General features: G+C 41.3%; 1 protein-coding gene across 1 annotated transcript in view; it reads left to right on the top strand.

Moving 5' to 3' along the window:
* The first annotated feature begins 841 nt into the window (after positions 1-841).
* ADAMTSL1 (ADAMTS like 1) overlaps positions 842-25,411 on the top strand; it is a 406,966-nt gene continuing 382,396 nt past the window's right edge. Inside the window, exon 1 of the mRNA XM_027616409.2 lies at positions 842-1,190. Coding sequence (XP_027472210.1) covers positions 1,125-1,190 — 66 coding nt within the window. The 5' untranslated portion in view covers positions 842-1,124. The remainder of the gene's footprint in view (positions 1,191-25,411) is intronic.

Here is a 25,411-nt window from a genome sequence, read left to right as displayed (position 1 = left end):
TAGACTCACTTCAGCCCTTTCTGCTGCTGCGTTGTAGCTGCTTTGATAAAGGACTTGGATAAGGAGGAGGCTGAGATGGTTGGTTAAAAGGTTTGGGGATTAACTGAGGATTTAATTCATCCTTTCTTTCCCTCCCACTGCCAAAGCAGAGAGTTGAGAGTTGGCAGTGTGTCAAAACCAGGCGTTTCCTCAACCCCAAATTTCAGCCCCGCTCATCCCAGTCTTTGTTAAAGGGCTTTTAAAAAAAAAAAAAACAAAACAAAACAGGGGTATCTATATTTCTAACTGTACCTTTACTGTAGTAAACCTTAGATATTTTAAATTGTCACTTTACAAAGAAGCAACTCGCTCCCCACGCGCCGCCCCCCCCCCATAAATCAAGTCATTAATACCCAAAGTTAACTTATGTCACCATTTAGGTTTAGTAAGGAACTTCCAAAAACTTATAGAGCCTCCCTTTTCCAAGTCAAGGGAGAAAATAGAGGAACTTGACGGAAAAGGAATAAAGTGGTTGTACAGAACACGTTTAAACGGCACATTAAGTCGGTTTTTGTCTGTGGTGCTTTCCCTTTATGGCATATGTTATATATTGACAGGGATTAAGTTTCTCTCTTGAATGAAACAATACAGAGTCACAGGGAGCTACTGTACTTTACAAAGCAACAGGCACCCGCACAAGCAAAGGGCAAATCCGGAAGGTATCCCACAAAGAACCAACCAGGTTAGTTAAAAGGAGAGGGCTTGGCTTCATCTTTGGCAATTCGGCATCTTTTGCATTTCTCTTCTCGCTGCAGCCGGCGCGCTCCGCTCTCCTTTCTTTTTCGTCCCGTTCCCCCTCTTTTGCTCACACTGTTACACTTTCTCTGTCCCCCGGCTTTGTTATTCAGCATGTCTGATTAGCAGGAGCCTGATTGGCTGGCTGCCTGCTCCGAGAGAGATTCCATTCAGCTTACCCCCCACCCATCCACCCACCCACCCACCCTCGGTCAGGAAATGTGAGCGGGGCTGATGGAAGCTGATAGGCAGGGCTGGAGCGTTAGCACCAGTACTGGATGTGACAGCAGGCAGAAGGGCACTTAGCCGCTTATTCAGTGTCCGATTCGGATTCCGGCAAGGATCCAAGCATGGAATGCTGCCGTCGTCGGGCAACTCCTGGCACACCGCTCCTCTTTCTGGCTTTCCTGCTCCTGGTAAATGCCTTTTCATTTCAATACGTTGCTCTTGCCACTTAGTCTGGGTGCTGTTGTGGTAGTGTGTCTATGTGTCCGTGTGTGTGTGTGTGTGTGTGTGTGTGTGTGTGTGTGTGTGTGTGTGTATCTTGATCTTCAAACACCAGGTAATATAATTTACATGATTTAGAAAAGAAAAAAAGGAAAAACTTCTTTCAGAACTTTAACCCCAGCTTCCCAAGCAAAATAAAGTCCGATCGACTTTGTGGGAGAGTGAGAGGTATAGAATAATACTGAGACTCGAGCTTTAGGGTATACTGCATAGAGAGTTCCGTGAGCTGCGGACCGGGTAAATGGTGATGTGTATGCTTGGAATTTGGGTAACAGACGTCCTGAAATCAAACTCACTCAGTGGGGTGTTCCTGGAATTTTTGAAGGATGGGCTATAAGGGGTTTTCCCCCACTGCCTTTTATGAATCCTCTCCCTCTCTGCACACGTGCTCGGGGACCAGGTAAAAGAGGGAATGAGAGCCTGTTTGCAGCCAACCCAGATTATAACTCGTAATTACTGTAAGTCCTCTATGGATACAAGTTAATGCTAGTATTTATGAATCGAGGATTAGGGTCTTTGATCTCAGATCTGCTTTGAAAGAAGAAGAAAAGCCTGCCTTTTTTGTGTGGCTGCTTTCCATGGTCACAGTGATAAGATGCTCTGCTCTAGAACATCAGCACACACTGCATTTCTGACTCAAAGTAAATGTTCCGTTGTGACTCATACTTGGTTTTATGGGCAGAAAATGAACATGGACTGTCCAAAAAAAATCTACACTCAAAATATTAATAGCAATGCACATTTTTTTAAACCAGAGTGTTCTGGGCAGGCAGCTTCATAAACCTCATCTGAAGGTTCAATTCCAAAATTTGCACACACCAATTCCAAACAAACGTGATTGTAGCTCTCCTTGTCACATTTATGGTATGCCAACCCTTCCTCAGAAGGTAATAAGGCAAGAAGGAGCAAGGTAAAAACATAACGAATGTATAGGTTGCACTGATTCGTTGATGCTAAAGGGATGTTTTGTTCTGATTAGACTCTGACAAATTTGATCTGCACTATAATTTTGAAGAAAGGAAGCAAGCCATTTGGTACAAATTGAAGAACTCCACAAAGATTCATCAGATAGAGTAATCAGACAGTGTTTAAATATTTTATACATTCCCACTTCTTATTTGCTTCATTGTAGCCAAGAAATCATAATGCTGCACTGCAAATGCTATAAATATAGAAGTATATTTTCAGATTTTCAAAGACACTTAAAGGCAAACTGAATTTTTAGCAGGAATAGACTAAGTTTTAGCTATTGGGAGGAATATGAAAAGCAGAATGTTTAGGTGTGCTTTATGACCAGGGGAGCAAGCAATTTATGAAAGGTGTCTCATTTTTTCCATATGGGACGTGTTACTTATATACACACCATTAGTTTGCCTCATCTTTCCTTCTTTGTGATTTTTTTAAAAAGTGTGTGTTATTTCCCCCATTTAATTGCATCATAAAGTCAATTACCAGTACACATTGCTTTTTTGGTATCTTCATATAGAAATATGATCTCATTATATTTTGGCAAAACTGTCCTGTTCATGGATAGACTGTTTTGCTACCCATTTGGTAACTGCATTATATCCCTCTTTGATATCTTGAATGTTCGTATCTGTATTTGAGCATATAATTAGACTTATGTGGAAAAAAAAGAAGCGTTTGTATATATCAGATTTAAAACACAAAACATACTTGTTTAAATCACAATAATTGTATTCTGAGGATAAAATGAAATCAAACCCAGGTTTGGTTTAGGTCTGTATTTAGACGAATTGGGATTCTGAGAATCATAAGAACTAACTGGTGAATGCCTGTGCGGAGTAATAACAGCATTGGTAATACCTTCCACGGATTGTGGGTCTGAATGTGCCAAACACCAGGCCAGTTGTTTGAAAAGCATTACAAGGAATCTGCACAATCATCTTGCAAACAGGCATTTTTAAACCTATTTTGCAGATAGGGAAACAAGCTTATATTTGAAAGCAAAGGTCAAATAATGGAGAGAAAATAACTTGGTTGCTTTGTACTATGGTTGTAAAATGTTTAGCAGTGATGGAAGCAATGATGCAAGTTGGTCCCCAGTCTTTGTTGGAGACATTTAGGGTTTTTGCCTCATCTTGACCACTAAAGTGAGGTACAATGTTATGGGCACTTTGTTACATTGGCTCATGCATTGCCCCCTTCGGCTCCGTAACCAAAATTAAATGATGGGCCTAAGAGAAAGTGCCCTGGAGCCTCATCAACAGTTGACTTAGACCTAGAAGTGTGACGGTGTCAGCTCGACCTTCGGTCTGGATGGAGAAATTGAACTAGGGGTCTTTTTTTCCCATAACCATTTTAAACATTAGAAGAGTCTATCTACTCTTAGAATTAATTTATGTAACTTTTGAAGATCCCTTTAACTTAATTGGAAAATACCCTGTTTGTTTAGTGGTGAGTCCGGTTTCTACTCCAAAACAGTGTTCATTATCACCGACAGCTGCGTCATCTGTATCATGGCTTGGTTCTTGAGGGTGTGCAAATATCCAATATTGTTCACCCTCAGTTTTGTGAAAATCCTTTCCCCTTGGAGCATGCTTCCTGAAAGAATGAGGTCCCCATGTCTTTTGTATCATATTTTCCTGCAAAGCTCATACATCATAGACTTCTTTTGTATTCTCGACACACAACGGGATAGTATACCGATCAAGAGATTTCATCCTGATATTCGGGTCAGATGAAGTCACATCACCCACCTTCCCCACTCTTCCCACCCTGTTCCCCTCTTTCATTCTCCCTCCTTTGTCCCAATTGTGTAGCTCAAAAGGAATGTGGCAAAAACCATGACCGGCCATTGACATATGTGTCCATCCAAACTTGAAGTCAAATCACTTCTTGTCAGAAAGGCATTTAATCAAATTTGCATTTGCTTTTTGTTTCTTTTAAGTGGTTTTAAGCTTTTTCGCCTGCTATTGTGGGAGTTGCAAGAGTAACACTCGGAATTATAATAAAGTACATGTGTTTTTCTGTTGAATTTCTTTTTCTCTTCTGCACTAATTTATACATGGAAACTAGTCAAACACAATAGCCCATTCCCTTCGGTCGCTCTGGCACTGTCCTCCACTATTATCTAAGTGATTCTATCTTGGATGGCAAAAAGCACCATTAGCTTGTGGAATGAATGTTAAATCCCTTATTTACAGCAGACTGTGGGCTGCTCCAATGAGTGTGGTGTGTGTGCATGCGTGTACCTTTCTATAACTGTTCACTCTACATCTATTTCTTATTCTCCTGCCTAGATTGTCTTTAAATCAAGCTGAAGGATTTTTCACCCGAATCTACAGAACATAGTGAGGCATTTATTTATACATTATTTTCTTCATGTTTTTGTGAATTCTTGTCTAGACATGGTCAGCTACAGTTTAACTTCCCCGAACTCCTGTTTGTAGTGTTTCAGTCTGTTCAGGACCACTTTCTGGCCCCCTTCCTATTTTTATATGAACCAGTGCTATCCCTTCATATAAATGGAGGGAAGTATGTCCTATAGTGGTCACTAGTGAACTACAAAATAATTCTGTTACACCAGGGAAGTTTTCCTTGAAAGACCACATGGATATTAAAAACTTTGGAGAAAAAGAGAGAAAATGAACTTGTGAACATATTTGTTTGTGCATTTATAGGAGTGCTAATACATATTGATTCTGCTTTACCAATGTGTATGAATAAGGTGGAAAGCGTTCCTCTAGAACACCAAGGCATAAGCTAGTCCTCAAACTCAGATGCCACACAAAGTTCAAATAATGACAAAATTAAGGTCAGCGTTTGTATAGTTTTAATCAGTAAAGTGTGGTTAACCACTGTACCTGTTACTCATTTAAAACAAAACAAACGAACAAACAAAAAAACCATTTGTGGTGTTGCATTTTGCACAGGGATTGTTTGGAGGAGACACGGTCTGGTCATTTGGTTCTCCCCTTTATTATAGTTTGATCAAAATATAATTTTAGACTCTTTCGGGAAAAATGTAGTGTCCTCTGAATGTCTGCATTTTGTGCAGCACCTAACAGAGTGCTTTTTATACACAGACATCAGGGCTATTTGTGAACTAACTTCAGGGAGGAAAGGACTCACAGAAGCTACTACCGGGCTCGCTAATTCTCCACACACGTGGCGTTTCCTTCATGTGTATAGTCCAGTTTCTCTGGTCAAGTGACAACTCTGCTTTTAATATGTCTAACTCAGGTTCCAGGTCTAATTATTTAAGTTTCTCACATCTCGTGGTTTCGTTGTACCCTTCCCTCATTTTCCATATTCTCCCGTTTCTTGTGGTCTCATGAGTAGAGTGACCCAGAAGTGACCTTGCCTAGCATGAGCACCCTCGTCTTTTCTTGAGAGAGAGCATTCCTTGTATCATCATGAATAACCTACTAGTTAAGTGCATTGAGATAATCACAGGAAAATGTGTCTAAATCAAGTTTTTCAGGCTTGCTGTTTTTACTAATTTTCTTCTTCTAGAGAGCTGGCTTCCAACTTTGTGTTTTCACCAGAATGAGACAAGTTCATGTCATTTTCTGTCTCCATCATAAAAACCATACCATGTGGTTAAATTTTGGCTTGATTGGCAGTACTGGCTCATGAGCGGCTTAGGACTGGCATACCAGAGGTGATGTCAGTCCTAAAGGATCCTAATTGAAATAGGCCAGCACAGCTGTGTGGGGAGCCTGCCTGCTAACTGGGGTAAGCTGTTGCTATCAACCCCTTCTTTCCATGAGCTCGAAAATAAATGACTAATTCTCCCCAATTCCTGAACTTCAAGATTAAAACCTACATTGAATAAAGCTTAACTGTTGTGGTTTCCCCTCCCAGGGATTTTTGCAAACTGGAGCACCCAGCATGTGGAGAGCAGTTAGGAATTTCCCGGCCATGTCAGTCAAGAAGCTGTCCTGATGGTAGTGGTCTGTAGCCACCAGTGACCTCTGGCTTGCTATTTGTTGGTTTTCCAGAGGCTCGGTGTTTATAAATTAGCGTGGATATTTTCCTACATTTACTAATGGTCTCTATCTCAGTCATGGACATATATCTTATCTCATGAACTACTGCAACCTTCTCTAGAAGAAATACCATAATGTCTGTTTGACACCCCCACCCAAATCCTCCCGATGTATGGATAACATTTAGTAATTGTTGGTCTGAGGCACAAAAAATTATAATCTACTATATGTTAAGATGTCATTTCTTCTAGTTCTTGGGCTCCTTTGCATTTATCTCTGTCATTGTACTTCTCCTACTGTACTTCCGGTCCACTCCACGAAATTGTGGGTGACAGCAGGAGTGACTCATCCTTCCCACCTCTGTCAGGATGCCTGGTAATTAGATCTCAGTGAATGTTGTTGAATGGATGAATAAACGGATGGGTAAGAATGACTTGGCAAGAAAAGTTGAGAAGATGGTAAAGTACAAACAGGAAGGGAAAATGTGACCATCCATTTCACCTGTGAAGTCTCTCACTAATTCTGGCTTGGGTAAGACCAAGTCAACAACCTAATAAATTCTAAAGAGAAGATAAATGTTTTGTTTCTCTCTCTTTTTTCTTTCTTAAACATGTACATTCATACAATGGACAACAAGTGAGTAACAATCCCTTTTGCTGTTGATAAATAGAATGAATTTTGCATGTTTCGTGTCTTGTTTAACCCATTTGGATCCCAAATATTTTTCCTTTTATGAAATTTGCCCTCAGGAAGAAAATGATACTTATATTTGGCACAGTCTTATAAAACTGGAAGGTAGCTATAAAGTCTCAGTTTGGCAGAGATAACACTGTGGATTCACCAAGTCATTTGTTTTTACGACTGGATGCAAAGATAAACTGTATTTCTCAGCCTTCTCTGCGATTGGGTGGTGCAATGTGTTTCAGTTTTAGTCTGTGGAATAGAGTTAGAAGTGACAGGTGGCACTTCTAGGACTCACATCTGCCATATAATCCTCCCAGCCCTCAGCACTCTGTCTCTCTTTACCTTCCTGCTGGAAGCAGAGACTCTAGTAGGGAACTTCAAGACCTCAGGGAATGACAGAGCCACCAAGTAGAAGGCCTGGGTCCCCGAATGACTTCCTGGAGCAGAACTCCACACTCTCACAGAATTCCATTTCTGAACACTCATTTACCCACTACCAAGAAATAAACCTTTGTAAACTTTTGTTTACCTTTGAGGAAAGATGTTGCAAGTTATACTGGAAATCTCTTAAATTAAGATATGCTGGAAATTTAGATGTCATGCATGCTAGTAGTCACTTATAAGTTAGTATTAATTCTACTTTTCCATTTATTATATGAAAAAATTGAAATGGGAAGATGCCATATCATCCTCGTGATGGTTTAATCTTTGTGGTGTGCAACTCACTGCATACCCGTGGGTACTTAACATACTCTAGGTATGCAATAAGTAGCACACTACAAAGACTGTAGGAAAAATAGGAAAAATGGGGCCATGCTCTTTTTTCAAATAGAATCCAGGAATTAGTGGCACAGTAAGAAACGGGAAAAAGAATCAAGAGAGGAAGGGCTGTGGTAAACAGTTGGACTCTCCCGGAGCAGAGCAGGACCAACCAACCCAGCCAAGGACATAGAACCATGCAGACCCAAAGGGAAGGCCAAGGAAACAGAAAGAGATACGGAGAAGCAGAAACCGAGGCACACCACCAATGCTGCTCTCCAGATAGAATGTTAGTAGATGAAGGAGTGAACAAGTGACAGGAAGGGGGACAGACTCATAAAGGCAAAACTCCCAAATGTTTCACACAGCAACACACAAAGTGAAACACATATCTTGAGGATACCTAGTCGCAACTATCTCTGATATATTTTTCTTGCAGATGACTCAGGTGTCATGAAAGAGCCCTGGTTTTAGAGTATAACCCTCTGGGCCGTAGCAAGGATTCCACCTCTGTGATCTTGCTCTATAGTCACAGAACTCGCTTCAGCTCTGTCTCCTCATTCAGATGCTGTGACTGCCTGTCCCACCTAACTGTCGAGGATGTCATGAGAGACAAAGGCGGCATTAAATGTTGAAGTGTTGTGGAAACTCCAGAGTATTATAAAACTTCAAGTGATTACTTTCATTCATGGCATTTATCTGTCACCAACTGTATACCCAACACAGAGTCCGGACCCATGGAAGATAAAGACGCAGTCCTTGCAATGAGGAGCTTGGTAGTTCACTGGACATTTTGTTGGAGGATTATTTTTAAAAATTTTTCAGAACAATCTCTGTAGTGAATGGTTCTGTGAAGGGCATTACTATTTTCAGTTGCCCCACACGCTGGCTTATGTTGTAAGGAACTCCCCTGTACCTGCATAGACACTTTCTGTTTAATCCTATCTGTGTATAAATGTAAATTATGGCTTCCCACAGATTATTGATATATATTATCTCTATGGATATTATCAGACAGTATTTAACTTCAGATATTAAAATTTGTTTCCAATTTCTATAGTTCAGAATATCAATTTGTGTCACAGAACACACTAGAAGAGTTTTTTAGTTAAGATAAATTCCTTAGGGAAAAACTTGCCTCAAAACAAATTCTTATCATTGCGAGAATTACCATTAATTAGGGGTGACCAGCAGCTATGGCATTTTCATCTGCCCCACTATGATTGGGGCATCATGTTGGCAGACTTGGATCTGATATAGTTTCTACTACGTTGTGCTTACCTTATAATAGCCAAAAAAAAATCCATGTAAAAAACAAGCATAATCCATTTGGAATCATATTTCTGTAAGTGCTCTTGCTTTAATAGGTTGCATCTTCCTGCTTCACGAGATTTTTCTCTACAATTCTTACTAAAACAAATTAATTATAATAAAACCAAAAAGGCCTGGTGCATGGAAAGGGGGACAGTTGAAATAAAGGGAATAGCAGAAAAATCACATGTGGGAGCATACACCATTTATAATATAGGAGATTTATTCCACTTCTGAGGCAAGAAATTGCAGGACTCTAATAGTTTCACCACCTGTGAATTATTTGGGTGCACCTCATAAGCGGGTTCTTTCTTCTATTTGTTTAAAGAAATAAGTGGTATGTTCGCCAATTCTACACTACATTAATTTTCACAGAGTTTCCATTTTCATCTTCATTGCTTTTTCAGATTTTTTTCCAAAGCTTCTGCCATTCTCCAACTAAAGCTTTGGGTATTTTCCCTTCAATTTTTGTCCGGGGACTTTCTCTAAGTCAATTCAGTCTGTTGGCATAAATGTTGGGACAAAAGAGGGAAAGAGTATGATAACCTAAGACATCCTGACATAAATTCCAAGAGCACTAAAGAAATGAGACAGGAAATTATGAGCAACCTATAATAAATTCAAACTGTCCAATAAAATAAATATACCTCACTTGGTTCCCATCGCAAGGTATGGCAGGGTGTCCAGTTTCTCAGCCTACGCTGCCCGCTGCGTCTCATTCACCATATGAAGTGTGCCTGAGCATTGTGCAAATATTGTACTTCATCCGCAGACCCAGAAATGAGAAAGTACAATGGAAACAATAAGAACCCCTTCTGTTCAGGTGCTGGAGTGAGATTTCAGGGAAAGGTGTTTTTTGTTTTTTTTTTTTTAAATAGTCTGTTTTTTCATTATAGTTGTTACAACCGTTTGTCATTGAAACCAAATATAATTTCCCTGACGTGCCACACACTTTTATTCTGAGTTTGCGGCTTGTAGCCAGTCTGAGGTAACAGACATGCTTTGATATTACCGTTATAGAGGGAGTTTCACTGATATTTGGATCCCCAGGACATAAATACACAGCATTTTAGAACTAAAAGAAATCTTTAAGATGGCATAAAATGTGACCTTAATTGACTGGGATCTCTTTGAAGGCAGGAGTTTGGTTTAATTTTGTCTTGGATATATTTATACCCCCCCACACACCAGGCAAAGAGTTTGATATATAACAGAGTGTTTGATGTAAGTTTGTTGTTTGAATAAATGAATTAAGCACCTATCCCAGCCCTTTCGTTTTGCCGATAATTGAGTGTAAAATATAAATGTTTGCAAAGAGATTTGAGACATATTTGCTGGGAAAACCTAGTAGGTGGGATCCAGATCCTGGAATCTGGATCTCTTTTCTTTGAGTCTGTGCACCTTCGTTTTTGTTTTGTTTTTTGAGAGAGAGCACAAGGTGGGGTTGTGGGGGAGGAGGGGCAGAAGAGAGGGAGAGAGGGAATCCGAGCTCAGCTCAGAGCCCAACGCAGGGCTCCTCGCCGGCCTTGATCTCATGACCCTAAAATCATGACCTGAGCCAAAAATCAAGAGTCAATTGCTTAACCAGTTGAGCCACCCAGGGGCCCCGAGTCTGTACTGCTTTAAAAAAGACTTCATTCTCTTTCTTTTATGTCTTCGGGGACCTTTAAATAAGAGCCAGCCAAGCTGGCCTTGGTAGAGAGGGGTTGAAATGTTGAAATGTCATATGCAGAAGAAACCGAGGAATCAATGAAGCTGCCAGAAAATCATCTTGAGTGAAAACTTAAGGATCATCGTTGGTTATTAAACATCGAGATAACCTGGCAATAAAGATGGGGACTGGGGTCTGTAAAACTTGTCGCTTGCCCTAAACCCGTGTCATATCAGTAGATTCCATTTCTCTTGCTTTCCGTATCAACGAAAAATGTGAAAAATTTGGTGATGTCTATGTGAAAATAACTTCATGTGGGACCTTGCTCATAGTAAGTCACCGAGAAATGTTAGTCCCTTCCCTTCCCTCGGTGCAAATTAGCATATTCACTGAGCGCCTGCTGTATGTCAGACACTGTGCTATGTACTGGGTATATACTGTGTTGAACAAAACAGACATGGTTCTAAAGATGGGTCTTTCCCAATATAATGTCAGAAAGGATTGAGATGGGGAGCAGGGAGGGCAGGAATTAATTGGCCAGTATTTTCCACTGGTTTTATGTTGCTGTCATGATATAATTTTCTTTAAACTGTGTATTTAACTATTGCTGATGTAAGGGGGTCTCTGCCTAAAGAAACAGACACATTAATTCATTATTTATTGTGATTCAAGAAAGAATGTGTAGGAAAAACTAAAACTCTAAAGATTTATATTTAAGGTCACTTCTTTGAGTTCTGCTTTTTTTATTTTCTGGAATCCTCTTTTTTAGTCATACTGAAATAAGCCTAATACAGGTATACTTTATCTCTGTGTTTATTGATACATAAACACCTGTCTTCTCCACGTTAGAACTATGCTTAAAGTAGGCTCTCATTAAGGTGAATAAAAAGCCAATCAATGCCATAGAGAGTACTAATGACAGTAGATTTTTTCTGCAAAAGGTTTGGCTTGCTCTGAGGAAACCATTTGTGTGCAGGAACCTTATGAATCTTGAGGCATCACGCTGGTGACCAGTCTGCGTGTTCTCAGCTCTCTGCGAGGAGGGGTTCTGATTTCCTGATGCATCTGTCGTGTCCCTGTTACCAGCCCAATCTGCCTGAATCCAAGGCAGCCCTTCTTACCCCTGACAGTTCCCCCTGGCTAAGTTCAGTTTGGTGGAGCTGGGACTCACATCATTGGGACTCTTTTGCCTCTAGACTCCAGGATCTTGATTTTAAGAAACCCACCCAGGGCTTTGTGTCGTTTTCAAGTTCTAGATCACTGAAAACAATGGTTCCCAGACTTTGGGATGTCACAGACGACTAAAATTTCAAAAGTAAATACAGGTGTGTTTGCAGGTAGGTAGGAAGTATAGGAAACAAACACAACATTTCTAATTTTTTTTTTTATTTTGTTAAGTAAAGACATCAACAAAATAAAGCTCTCTTACCTCAGCTTCATAAATGAGGAGAGTGCTTGCTTCAGGGTGAGAAACACTTTATACATATCTAATTTTCTAACACTCATAACAATCTTATGGACTGGTTACGATTATTGTCCCCATTTTCCAGGTGAGGCAACAGGGCACAGAGAGGTTGTCACTGTGAGTAGCGGCGGAGTGCGGATTCGAACTCAGGCAGAGTGCATTCCTGTACCAACTCCGCCATGCTGTCTCAGCGGTGCAAGAAATTAAAGGTTCTTGGAATAAGCCAGAAGTGCCAAGTACAAACTTCCAGAAGAAAATCTAACTAAACATGTTTAGCTTTATGGAAAGCTAACCAGCGTCCTGATTTATCTTTTCGAATTCTTTGTACCAGTGAAAACTTTCTAATGGCCTGGCCTGCTGGGTGCCAGACACTTTCCTTGGGACACAAAGATAAACAAGACACAGTCATATCACCTCCCCTCCCCACCCCCCGGAAAACTCACAGATTCTAGACAAAATTCTAAAATGATAAGACAGAGGCTGAGCAGAGGATATAAGGGGCTGCAGTAGCACAAAGAAGGAAACCGGGCAAGGAAGTTGACATTTATCGTCTGTAGTTCCCAGGCTCTGTGCGAGGCAGATGGGAACTCAGCTTTGAGGGTCAGTGAGGGGGACATGAAAGAAGGACATTGAGGGGCGCCTGGGTGGCTCAGCCGGCTAAGCATCCGACTCTTGATTTCGACTCAGATCCTGATCTCAGAGTCCTGAGATCGAGCCCCGCATTGGATCCACGCTCAGTGGGGAGTCTGCTTGGGATTCTCTCTCTCCCTCTGCCCCTCCCCCTGCTCCTGCTCTCTAAATAAATAAATAAATAAATAAATAAATAAATAAATAAATAAAATCTTTAAAAAATAGGAGAGACATCTAAAGTGAGTCTTAAGGGATCAGTGGAAGTTCATCAGGCAGTCACAAGAAGGAAAGGGGGCATTTCAGGCAGAGGGACCTGGCTGGGCAGAAGCACAGGGGAAGGAAGAAGGAGGTGAGGTAGAGGGTTCGTGAGTGAATTCCCGTGGCTGGAGCATCCCCAGCTCGTTCTGGGCCTTGCAGGCCAGGGCCAGGAGCACTGACTCAAATTTGTGTTTTAGGAAGACAGCAGTGGCCGCCACAAGGAGTGGCGAGGCCCGGCCCAAAGGCCTGCAGAAGACTGTTGCTTCTCTCCTGGAGAGAGGCCCGTGAAAGCAGCAGCAGGGGTAGAAAAGAGGGGGATGAAACCGTGACCTCCCTTCACCTTACGTCTTGAGGCCTCAGAGGCCCTTAAGACCCCAGCTGCATGCTAGGGCTCTTGAGGTCCCACGGCTCAGCAGACAGCCCGTAGCCTGGCACTGAGTAGGTGCTTCAATGTGTACTGAATGAATGTGGGGAAGAGTGAACCATTTTATTCAAGGCCTCCCTGCTTTCAAAATTCTGCCCTACAGTCAGAGATTCTTTTCCCCCAGATTATGGAAGGCCTTCCAGAGCAACAAATGTATCAGTATCCCAAAACCTTAAGAACGTTCCATCACTCTCTCAGGAAAGAGTGAAATGTAGGACCAGCCTTTCCTCAGAGATTGCTCCACAGTGGTGACTTAACCCTTTATATGCTCTCAGTGTAGCTTTCCAAATAAGGGGGCCCTCATGGCTTTTTGAAAGCTTTGTGGCCCTCACACAGCACAAAGTCCATAACGTGGTGTCACTTGTGTGCCTTGGGTGATTATTGTGGTGAGAGACTGCTGTATTTCCCTGGGGGTGGGTATTTACCTGTTTTCTCACCAAACAGTACCCCATTCCACTCTTCAGATTCATGTCACAATTATGAATCTCTGTGGGAAGCCAGCAAATACCTTTGCCCTAATTCTTGTAGCTCCCCACATTATCGAATACGGGCCCCACACGGGGAGTTCCCTTTGGATGCAGGTGAACCTTCAGTAAAAGGTGCAGCATTAAGGATCTGCATTTAAGTTATCTACTCTGATTAAATATTAACTGTGGTCTTCAGAAAATAATCAAGCCATATCTGAAATTCATAAACTCATCCTTTCATACCAAAAACACAATGTGACTGAAGAAAAAAATAACCCACAAGTTTTATTAAAGACTGTGAGTTAAATGTCACATAAATTCTTGATCTTTTTTCTTTATGAATCCAATTGCTAAGGCATCGGATTTTTAATCAGGCATTGGAATCCTGTGGGACTATAACTTCTCCTAATTATGAAGAGTCTTCTGTGTACACACAGCTCTTTACTAAGTATTAGTACAAAATTGATTATAGCTTGGCCTCACCTCCTAAAGTAGATTTGCTTTGAAACAGAATCAAACAGGTATTTGTTTTAAATCATACGGCCCTTCTGACTTTCATTCTAATTTTGGACATCTAGCATTTTTGCTTTCCTTCCCTCAAAACTGACTGCAAACAACATAAAAATCTCTTTAGACCTAGCAAAGGGGGAAAAAATGGGATTTTTCAGTCTCCTCCTAGGTGCCAAGTACTGTGCGATTTTGTTGACACATCTTACCTCAGATAAGCCTCACCACAACCCATTTCACAGATAAGAAATGTGAGTACGAAACCCTAAAGAGTGGTTTGAATTCCTCGGCTTTTGGTGTATGTGTATTCAATTCTTATAGCAAACCAATCCTATTAAAATCTGCAGTTCAGACTATTTGCCATGTTGTTGGAACTCTGTCATTTGGACTCTGTCAGCAGGAGCCTCCCCAACGTGCTGAGTGATTTCCAGCTTCAGAACCAAGTTCATTAGAGTTCATTGCCTGTACTGTATTTCATCGATCCTAAGATACACCATTCTTTTCTGATTTTAGAAACTTAGTTGCATCTCATAATTGATAACAACAGTTTCATGAGTGGCTTTTTTTTTATTCTAAATGGTACATAAATAATCCTGTGACTTCAAGCGATAGATTGTATGTTGGATCCGATGGAATACTCTGTCAGGGTATTTCCAGTATTTCACTGAGGGGAGCAAAGCTAGGCTGGAGATTCAGAGGCAGAAATAGGATTACGGACCCCTCCCCCCCCCTCCTTCCTCCCCTTCACCATCCATTCACCAAAGACAGAGAATTCCTGTCTTTGCTTGCCAGCCTAAAGATGTGAGAGTTTGTATATTGAGCTAGCTCACTTCTATTCTATTCCATACCCAGAACAGCCACCTCCTGGCTAGGTCTTCCTTCCTTCTTGATGTGCATCAGCCTCGGTCTTCTCTGTAAGCAGTCCGCTCAAGGCAATAACAGTTCCCAATGTTTGGTCAGTATCAGAAGCAGCTGAGCACTTGTTAAAAGTTATGAAGGCCCAGACTCCTCCTCCTTCAGTGAGCCCGGGCTCCCGTGTGCTTTATTAGCTCTCCAGGTGATTCTGATATACACCAGTTTCAGACAACTGGTGTCATTGTGAACAGCAGGAACTCTTGAGCCAGACTGCTTGGTTTCAAATCCGGGTTCCACCAGCATGACCCTTCTGTTTTGTTTTGTTTTGTTTCATTGTCTCAATTTCCTTGTCCTCAAAACAGCCATCAACAGTAGCATCTACCTCAAAGGATTATCGTGACATTTAAGAAAACATTTCGTGTGCCATACTTAGCACCAGACCTCAAACATATAGCAAGCGCCCAGTAAACGTCAGTAGTGATGACTACTTTCTTCCTCCTGGCTGAAATTCCTCTATCTCCCTCCTAGAAACTATTCTCATCTTTTCCTGGATTCAAGGCAACCGACAGCTTTGCCTGGTAACTAGTCTCCCGTGCAACCTCAAAGAAAGAGGCTGAGGAAAAAACTGGGCTCCCTCTTAGTTGGGGGGTGAGAGTGAGTGGTCTGAAGCCCACTGAAGCCAGGGAATCTAAAACAGAAGAAAGGTAAAGGTTGATTCCAGAAAGTCACCCTGTGAATTCACTCATAAATGCTTGTCTAATTCAGGATTCCAACCCTCCGCTGCCTTAAAGTCACCATAGGAACTTGGAACTAAAAATGGCTGGGCGGCCACCAGCCTCTCTCCCCCAAGAGACTCAGATTCAGTTGGTCTGGAAAGGGGCTGAGACACTGGCAATTTTTTCTTGAGTTCCCAAGAACTCAAGATGTAGCCAGAGTTGATAACCTCTGATCTAATTGAATATTTTAAAGGTTCTAAACACTTCACACCTGTTGGGGGGATTTGTCTCTGATCTTTGAAGATGCTTTGTGGGCGCCTGGGTGGCTCAGTCGGTTAAGCGTCTGCCTTCGGCTCAGTTTATGATCCCGGGATCCTGGGATGGAGTCCTGCATTGGGCTCCCTGCTCAGCGGGGAGTCTGCTTCTTTCTCTGCCCCTCCCCCTGCTCTCTCGATCGCTCTCAAATAAATAAATAAAATATTTAAAAAGAAAAAGAAGATGCTTTATGGAAACCTCCCTACCCAAAACAAAACTTAGCAGCCCCTTTTCCCTAAAATAGGGATGCTATACCTTCAAAGAACTCATATAGTTGCTGTGAATGCCCCCTGTAAATTGTAAATATGTGTGTGGGAGAGCGAGAGGGAGAGAGAATTATGATGCGTGTGAAGATGATTATCCTGTTATGTTACCTAGATTTTGAAAAGGGATCCAGAACTCTCCTGGGTAAAAGGATGTAGTGTAATCCGAAGGATCACTTACCAGCCATTTGAATGTGTAAACTATTCAAAAATAGGAACCATAAACATTTTATACAAGACAGAAATTAGAACCTTTCTGAGTCCGATTTAAAGAAGCAAAATAAAACAGATACTCCGAGGACAGTTCGTATTCTGCGTATACTAGTCACCTAATTTTTTATTTTCTTTATTTTCCTTTTTCTGGATGGCCATTGTGTTAGATCAAGTATTTGGTCTTATTTCCATTGCTCTCCTAACAGCTGAGTTTAACTCCTGTCTGGATGACTTACCCTTATCCCACTTAATTAGACATGAAGATTCTAAATTCCTCTTAAACATTGGGAAAGTGGATGTAAGGTGGATTTCTTTCGAGTCCTTTTGACAGCAACCCTCCATCCACCAACCCTAGTCGTTCCTTTTTTTCTAAGATGCCCACAAACCTTCTGTGCCTCATCAGAGTATTATGACAATCAAATGAATATGTGTACCGACTTGGAACCTGTAAAACTCCAATCATAGCGGGCCCTGCTTGAAAGCCTTCACTGGCTTAGCTGTCAGCCTCCTCAAGGACCAGTCCCTCACCTGGAACTCAAGGCCCCATCCCAGACCATCACTCCAACCTTACCTACAGCTGTTTTGACTCACTGACAGCAATGCTACAGAGGAACTGAGCTGGAACCAGACTGAGACATCGGTTATGTATCATATAGATGATGGTAAGACACATTCGATTTAGGGTACCAGCCGATGGAATGGGAAAGAGGGAACAGAAAGGAGATACATGGCCGAAGTAAAATATATAGTACAAGCAATTGTGTGTGTGTGTGTGTGTGTGTGTGTGTGTGCATGGATGGGGTGGGATGAGGGGAAGCCTGGAGAGGCTGGAGGGAGGGGAAATGTTGTATAGAAATGTTTATAGGGACGCCTGGGTGGCTCAGTTCAGTTGAGCATCTGCCTTCGGCTCAGGTCATGATCCCAGGGTCCTGGGATGGAGCCCCATATTGGGCTCCTTGTTCAGCGGGGAGCCCGCTTCTCTCTCTGCTCCTCCCCCCGACTCGTGCCTTCTCTCTCTCTTTCTCTCTGATAAATAAAATCTTTAACTGAACATAGTAAAAAAAATGGTAATTAAAATAAAGAAAGAAATCATCCTTAATAATAAAAACAAATAATTGGTACTAGGATGTCCCCTTCCGCCCAAAAAAGAAGTGTTTATAAGTTTATTAAGAGAAAGGATGGAGGACTGAGATACTGAGTTTGATCTTGGACATGTTGACAAGGCATCCAGGCTAAGGGAAAATAGAGTCCTGGAGACGAGGGTAGAGGGGTTTTTGCGTATCCTCTACAAAGAGAAGACGGTTCAAGGGAGGGAAAGTGGGTGAGATCAATAGGAGAGGAGAGAGAAAAGAACCTCGAGGATGTCAGCATTTACTAGTCAGGATGAGTAAGAAAAGGCAGGGGAGGAACAGCCCAATAGTCACTGCCAAAGAAGCCAGGAGAGCATATCCCCCAGCAACGTCTGAGAGAAGGCCAGGGGATGTGGTGAATTACTGGATCCTGATGAATTTCAGAGGAGCAACGTCACTCAAGTGGTGGGGCAGACGCCAGATCGCAAAGCATTAAGGAATTTGGGGGTATTGAGGAAGTGGGTGCAGTGGACGTGGATTAGCCTTTCAAGAAGTTTCGAAGTGAAAGGGAAGGAGGCAGGAGACAGTTGAACTCTCACCACTGACACAGTGGAAAGGAAAGGCAGAAAACAAAAAGCGGGAGCCGTGAGATAAAAGTGAGTTCGGTTTTAATAAAAAAAAGGAGAAAGTGCTTTAGTCTGATGGCTCAAAGAATGCTGATAGCAGCCGTGTGTGAAATTGATTTCTGAGGCCCAGCAGCAGAGACAGGGAGGCTGTGCGGCAAATGGGGTAGTAAACCATGATTTAGCACCTTCACTTTCTGTGCTTATTACAAAACAGGCTTTAAAAAAGATGCCTGTGGTGCGTCTCAGCAATCTTGATATTGTCTGTGGCCAAGATCCATTTTAATATATTCCTGAGGCATTTTAGCTATTAGAACATTACTTTAGACAGCCATCTATTAACTTTTCACATTGCTAAACATGGTTAATGCAATGCATAGACATGGTATTTCTATCAGTAAGTAATATTGAATGGTGCTGAAGGAGAAAGAATTATTCTTGCCGCAAACCAAAAGATGACAGACTCAGAATGCTTGTGCACTGAAAGCAAAAAAATAAGTTTAACAGATTCTCAGAGAAACAGTATTTGCTCTTGCTTTATTAAGCCTTGAGGGTCAGAGAGGGGCTCACAAGAATCACAAAATAATGTATTGTGTCTCATATGCTAATAAACCTTAAATAAGTGGCTTTGCTAAGGACTCCTTGACACTGTCATTTAATTTACAAATGAATGGAAGATTGTATTATTTCCCATATGTATAATACTGAATGATAGTTTTCAATTATGATTTTAAAATGCTAACAGGACAGGGAATTTAGCCGGCTCCAAACTATAAATACCTTTCACCAACTTGACTGAGAGATAGGAAGAGACAACTGGCATAAATGTCTCTAATCACCAATATTATTTTCCATCTCAATACAAGTAGATCTATACCATTTACAGATAATAAGGACAAATTAAAATTGACAAAGACAAATCCTTTTAGAAAACAAAAGTCTTTCTTACAGTGACTTAAAATAAGGAACTTCTGCAATCAATTTACTATGCACAATATGAAAGAAAAATCACAGGCTATTATGTTTATAAAATAAATGATTATTTAACTAGAGAATGCTCCTCCTGATTACTGTAGTTACAACAAAAACTATACCAAGGCTGTAGCAACTGACTCCCTGTTGCCTTGATAAAGAACCTAGTGTGTTGAAAATATATCTGTAAATCTAAATACTTAAAAAAAATAACCACTCTGAGTTATACCAGTAGAGAACCACAATAAGAGAGTTTTTATTCTAATACAAACTATGTCATGAAAAATAGCCATTATCCTAGAAACATTATAAGAAGAAAACATTATTCCCTAGTATTTGGATGAGGAATAAGTCAATACAGAAACTGCAAAACTATAAACTTTTATCTCATCATTTGGGAAACTTTCACTTACGTGTATTTATTGACTTTTTAAAAACTAGTATACATTTATTAATAAAAAGTACACAGTATAAGTTAACATTTCTTTTATTATTGAGAAGTCATTTAAGGATTTAGCATAGGTTCCGGGTGCTAATAAAGGTATTAGAAAAGAAAGGGAGTCCCAAATAGAGATTCTGTTTCAAGAATTAGTTACTTTGTTATAAAACAATTCTTACAGCTGAAGCAATAGGATCATCTCTACTTGAATTTCCTTTAGCAATTGTACTGGTCAACACTTTCAGACTTTAGCACGTTTGTTTTAAGAATAATTTTGACAGCACCTCTATGAGTTATATTGAGCAAATGTTCATGTCTCATTTTACAGGTTAGAAAATTGATTTGTAAATCTACTTAAATGAGATAGTCTAATTTTGCGAATCACAGACATTTTTCAGGCGAGGCATGTCTTAGAAAGTGGCCAAAATTTCTTCTCGTGTAAGTGGCACAGAGAGCTAAGTTGCCTAAAATACCACAATGGCAAAATCAAAGCATGTCCAAAGTAGCACAATGGCCAAGTCCTGAATCCCAGCCTGTAGCTCTCTTTTTTTTTCCTTTAAATTTTGTCATTGTTATGTTAATCACCATACATTACATCATTAGTTTTTGATGTAGTGTTCCATGATTCATTGTTTGTGCATAACACCCAGTACTCCACGCAGAATGTGCCCTCTTTAATACCCATCACCAGGCTAACCCATCCCCCCACCCCCCTCCCCTCTAGAATCCTCAGTTTGTTTTCCAGAGTCCATCGTCTCTCATGGTTCGTCTCCCCCTCCGATTTACTCCCCTTCATTCTTCCCCTCCTTCTATCTTCTTCTTCTTTTTTTTTTCTTAACATATATTGCATTATTTGTTTCAGAAGTACAGATCTGTGATTCAACAGTCCTGCACAATTCACAGCGCTCACCATAGCACATACCCTCCCCAATGTCCATCACCCAGCCACCCCATCCCTCCCACCCCCCACCACTCCAGCAACCCTCAGTTTGTTTCCTGAGATTAAGAATTCCTCATATCAGTGAGGTCATGTGATACATGTCTTTCTCTGATTGACTTATTTCACTCAGCATAAGCCATCAGTATTGTTCGCATCCATCCTCTGAACTATTTTAGCACTCACCAAAAAAATCAGTTAAACACTGAACACCCACTGAATGTGGACATCTTCGTCAAGCCCTGTGTTAGACATTAGGGGGGCACTAGGCTGAATATCATACACTCCCTACCTTCAAGAGTTCATTTCTGTATTTTGCCTCTGTTAATTTCTTTTAAACATCAGAGCTCTATGATTTCAATGTTTAGATTGATTTTGATACGGAATCTAATGGAAATATGTTCTCCCCCGTCCGGAACCCTTACTTTAAAACTTGTACCAAAACCTGCTTCTGTCAAATCATTTTTCCTGATTAATGCTGGTCAACATTACATTTTTCTGGGATCTATGGTTATCTGTAGTGTGCTAAGTTTTACCTTCATTAAAATATGACTTAATAAACAGTCTTTACTTTTCCATAGGTAAAAGCCTATGCCTTTAAGTCAGGACCCCCTCACCCCCCAGGCCCCCCTCCCTCCTCCTCCGGGCACACTCCTCCACAAAGCACTGCTTCCCCAGGTCCTGCAGGAGGGCCCTAAAATAATGTGTACTCAGTGATGAGGGTGCTTGGGCAGATAGGCACCTAGGACTTGGGTTAGGCCAGACTAAGGCAAGATGTGACAGGTTAATCATCTTTCAGCTTTACACATTTTGGATAAATTTAAAGTTGGCCTCAAAAGACATATGAGTCAGCAGAAATGTGACTGTCTTTTTTTTCTTCCCATGGGTCACATTCATTTTTTTCCTCTTCCATTTCCTTGCCTATCTGCAGCTTTTGTACACACACACACACACACACACACACACACACACACACACACACACACATACATATATTTCCCCTTCTGTCTTTAAAGAATCTGAATGTATATGAATGAGAGCAAAAGCTGACAGCCGTTCTGAATTAGACACTCAACTACAACTTGTCCTAGCCTGTCTTGTGTTAATTATTCATTCAACGAATATGCACTGAGACCGATTACATATCCGGTGTACTGGGAGTACAAAGGCATATTCATCTCTGTCAGGGCCCTTAAGAAACACACAGTCCCTTCCTGGGGATGGATGTGTAAACAAGTCACTACATCGCAGTGGCTGATAAATGCTAAAACAGCCACGTATATAAAGTCCTAGCAACATGCTGCAGTTAACACAGGAGAAGGCCGCCATTGATTCTATGGAGATCAGAGAACGTTTCACTGGAAGAGGGCACCAGAGCTGCATCTTAAAGCTGGAACAGGCATGCACATGTTGGAGAAAGCAAGAAGATGTGAGGAAGATGGTCGAGGCCATAGCTGGACCACGAATAGAGTATCAGTGATCCCAAGCAGCTCGTCTGATAGAGCAGCAATGCTCAGTCCCCGGAGTGCAGAGGACACAGGTGATCAGGAGCAGCTGACATGAGTCTGGCACGTTGACTTAGGGTCAGGTTAGGAAACGTGTTGTGTGCCACACTAATAATTTGGCCTTTATCCTATACCCAGTGGTTCTTAACCCTTTTTGGAGAATCCAACAAAAGCTATGGATCCTCTTTCCAGAAATATGATAATGACACACGTACACCCAAAATATGGTTTCTGAGTCCTCATAGCACATCTGGAATCCATTACTGGATGCCACCAGCTATAGATATAGAACCCTAGAAAGTCTCTTAGCAGGGAGTGAACAGTCTAACTCTGTCTTCTAGAAAGACAACTGGCAGCAGTGGGGAGGACAGACTGGTGGGCGGTTAAATCAGATGAGAAGCCTATGGCAACATGCCAGGCATGAGGCCCTAGAACCAGAATGAAGACAGTGCAAGAAAGGATGGGGAGGGTAGGAATGGAAGGGAAAGGCATTTCAGAATTGGAATTGATAAGGCCCGGTGTCTGATTAAAGGTAGAGGTTGTTGAGCATCAAATATTTTGTTATTGTTTGTGTTTCTCTTCCCCACTAAATTATAAATCTTCTGAAAGTTGTTGCTGCACCAGGCTGGACCTGGGAGTGAGCAGAAGCAGAGACATAAGCATTTAGGATTAAAACTTAATATTCATGGGAAAAACAAGTCCCTCCACCAACCAAGAGGCAGAGGGTCTATGGTCTATGGGGTCGTATGCGCTGGGGCTGATGGACGGTTGCTAGTAGACACTGAGAACCGAATAAAGACCTGTTGAAATTGTTCATCTGGATAGCAAACAATCATATCAGAGCAACAAGTCAACTTGCTGGTTGTCATCTTTGCCTTACTTACAAGAGTTCCTGGCCCCAGAGCATCTAGTGGGGTATAAACACAGAAGAAATCTGTTGACTATCAGAATGAGTCTATATTAAGCAATTACAGTGCTTCTGGATTCCTGGCACGCTTGGTTGATTTGCTTTACATTGGCTATGGAAAAATATTATCAGGACCATAAGTAGCCCCTCAATTTAATTTACTTTCAAATGGCAAAACTTGTGAAACTATTCCAGTTATTCAAGCTGCCTACCTCTAGCTGCAGGTTAGGACCAGAGGGGAATATTATCTATTGAAGATGCTGAGATATGGTAGCTGAGATAACTATTGCTTTTTAAAACATGTATCTGCATTACAGGTGTAGTGCTTTTGACAAAATTCATTTCCTTGTGTGGAAGAGGGGGGTTGGTGGCACATATTTGAACTGGAGAAAAGAAGTCCCAGAATTTGACACCCCTTGGAAATTTCAAGTAACTAGATTCTCTGCCCCCATCTCTGTTCCCCTTCTCTTATCCCCCCCAACCCCACCTCATGCTTATGCCATGTCCAATGTATGTTTCTGAGAAACAAATGACAAGTAAACAAGTAATCTAGGATTTGAAACAGAACATACTTCCAAAGCCTTTCACTGTCTATTAAACATTTGTCCAAATGTCTTACTCTGGTTTCTCTTCAGACTGCATAAATCTTTCACCTTTTATATTTTCTTCTAAATGACATGCATAATAATTATTTCACTGATCATTGAGGTAGCTCAAAAAAGCAAGCATAATCCCTGCCCTCAAAGAATTTGCAATCTAATTGGGAAGATAACTGGTGTGTAAAATGATAATCCTGAAGAGCTACAATGTCTTGTTTTAAATGTGCATAACACCCAGTGCTCTACGCAGAACGTGCCCTCTTTAATACCCATCACCAGGCTAACCCATCCCCCCACACCCCTCCCCTCTAGAACCCTCAGTTTGTTTTTCAGAGTCCATTAGCTCATTCTATACTAATTCTTGCCAATTGAAAATGCCTGGATGGAATATCAACTAACTTCAGATGAAGCAGGATACTGAAAGAGTGGAGAGCTTTTTATTCTTTTACTTTTTCTGGGTATAGGGAATTGAATGCAAGCAAAAGTAGAATCAAGAATGTAGAAAAGAAAAAATATATATAATATTGAGTCAAGGAGAATGTTTTAGATTTCAATTCCAAACATTCATCCCGCAACGTCCAAATGGCACTTGAGAGAGAAAGCCCCCGATCACAAGCATAGGAACAGAACCTCAGTTACACCCCAAGTCCTATGAAGCTTCGTTCAGAATCAAGGCAGCACGTTTTTTTGTTTTTTGTTTTTTTTCTTGGCCCAGATGACACCATGGTCAACACCAGGAAGAGTTGGGAAAGTTCTAAAATAAGAGTGTTGATAGTGGCAGGAAGTTCACTTGTGACTTTTTTTTTTTTGCAACTTCTCTATTATCAACTACAGTTTGAGTTTTTGTCCATCAGACTCCAAGCCATATTCTAAACTTTCCAGTTTCCTCAACGAGTCACAAAGTGAGCCTTTTCTCTGTCAGGAATTCTTTCTCTGTGATTCCAAACCCCAACATGTGCTTTCCAGAGCCTCAGATGTTTCGTTAGTTCTACAGATGTTTTGTAAATGCATTCCAGCAAAATTTGCCAGGGCTGCAGAGAGAATCTATGGCTGATTGGAGTCACAGTTTGGACAGGGCTCGCGTTAGATGAGATGGAACCGGAAACCAAAACTTCTAACTGGCTCACCAGGAAGTCAGGAATTCACAAGAAGAGAGGAGAAGGAATTTCATTTCAGGGGGTGTTTCAGACATGCCTGTTTGGGGGAGTGGAAGGGTGTGGAAGCCCCCGGGGATGATTCCTCACTGTTTTCCTTGGTGCTTAGCCTGCATATTATTTTCCACTGGGGATTTTTATTTTCTAAGTATAGAAAAAACAGCAACCGAGATGAGCAGCTTCATTTTCAGAACTCCAGGTAAAATGGCTTTTTTCACACTTGTGACATACTATAAGGGCTCCGAAATATCCCTGCAAGTGCAAAGGGCCAAGAACATGATGACTGTTGGCACAAATATGGAAATAAATATTTTTTTTAAAATTATTTATTTATTTGAGAGAGAGAGCGGTGGGGGGCGGGGGAGGAGCAGAGGAAGAGGGACAAGCAGGTTCTGCACTGAGCGCAGAGCCTGACATGGGTCTAAATCTCACAACACCAAGATCATGACCT

This window comes from Zalophus californianus, chromosome 13 (assembly GCF_009762305.2).
Source record: "Zalophus californianus isolate mZalCal1 chromosome 13, mZalCal1.pri.v2, whole genome shotgun sequence".
NCBI lineage: Eukaryota > Metazoa > Chordata > Mammalia > Carnivora > Otariidae > Zalophus > Zalophus californianus.
Note: the sequence above shows the minus strand (reverse complement) of the source record. Positions and strands in the feature narration are given on the sequence as shown.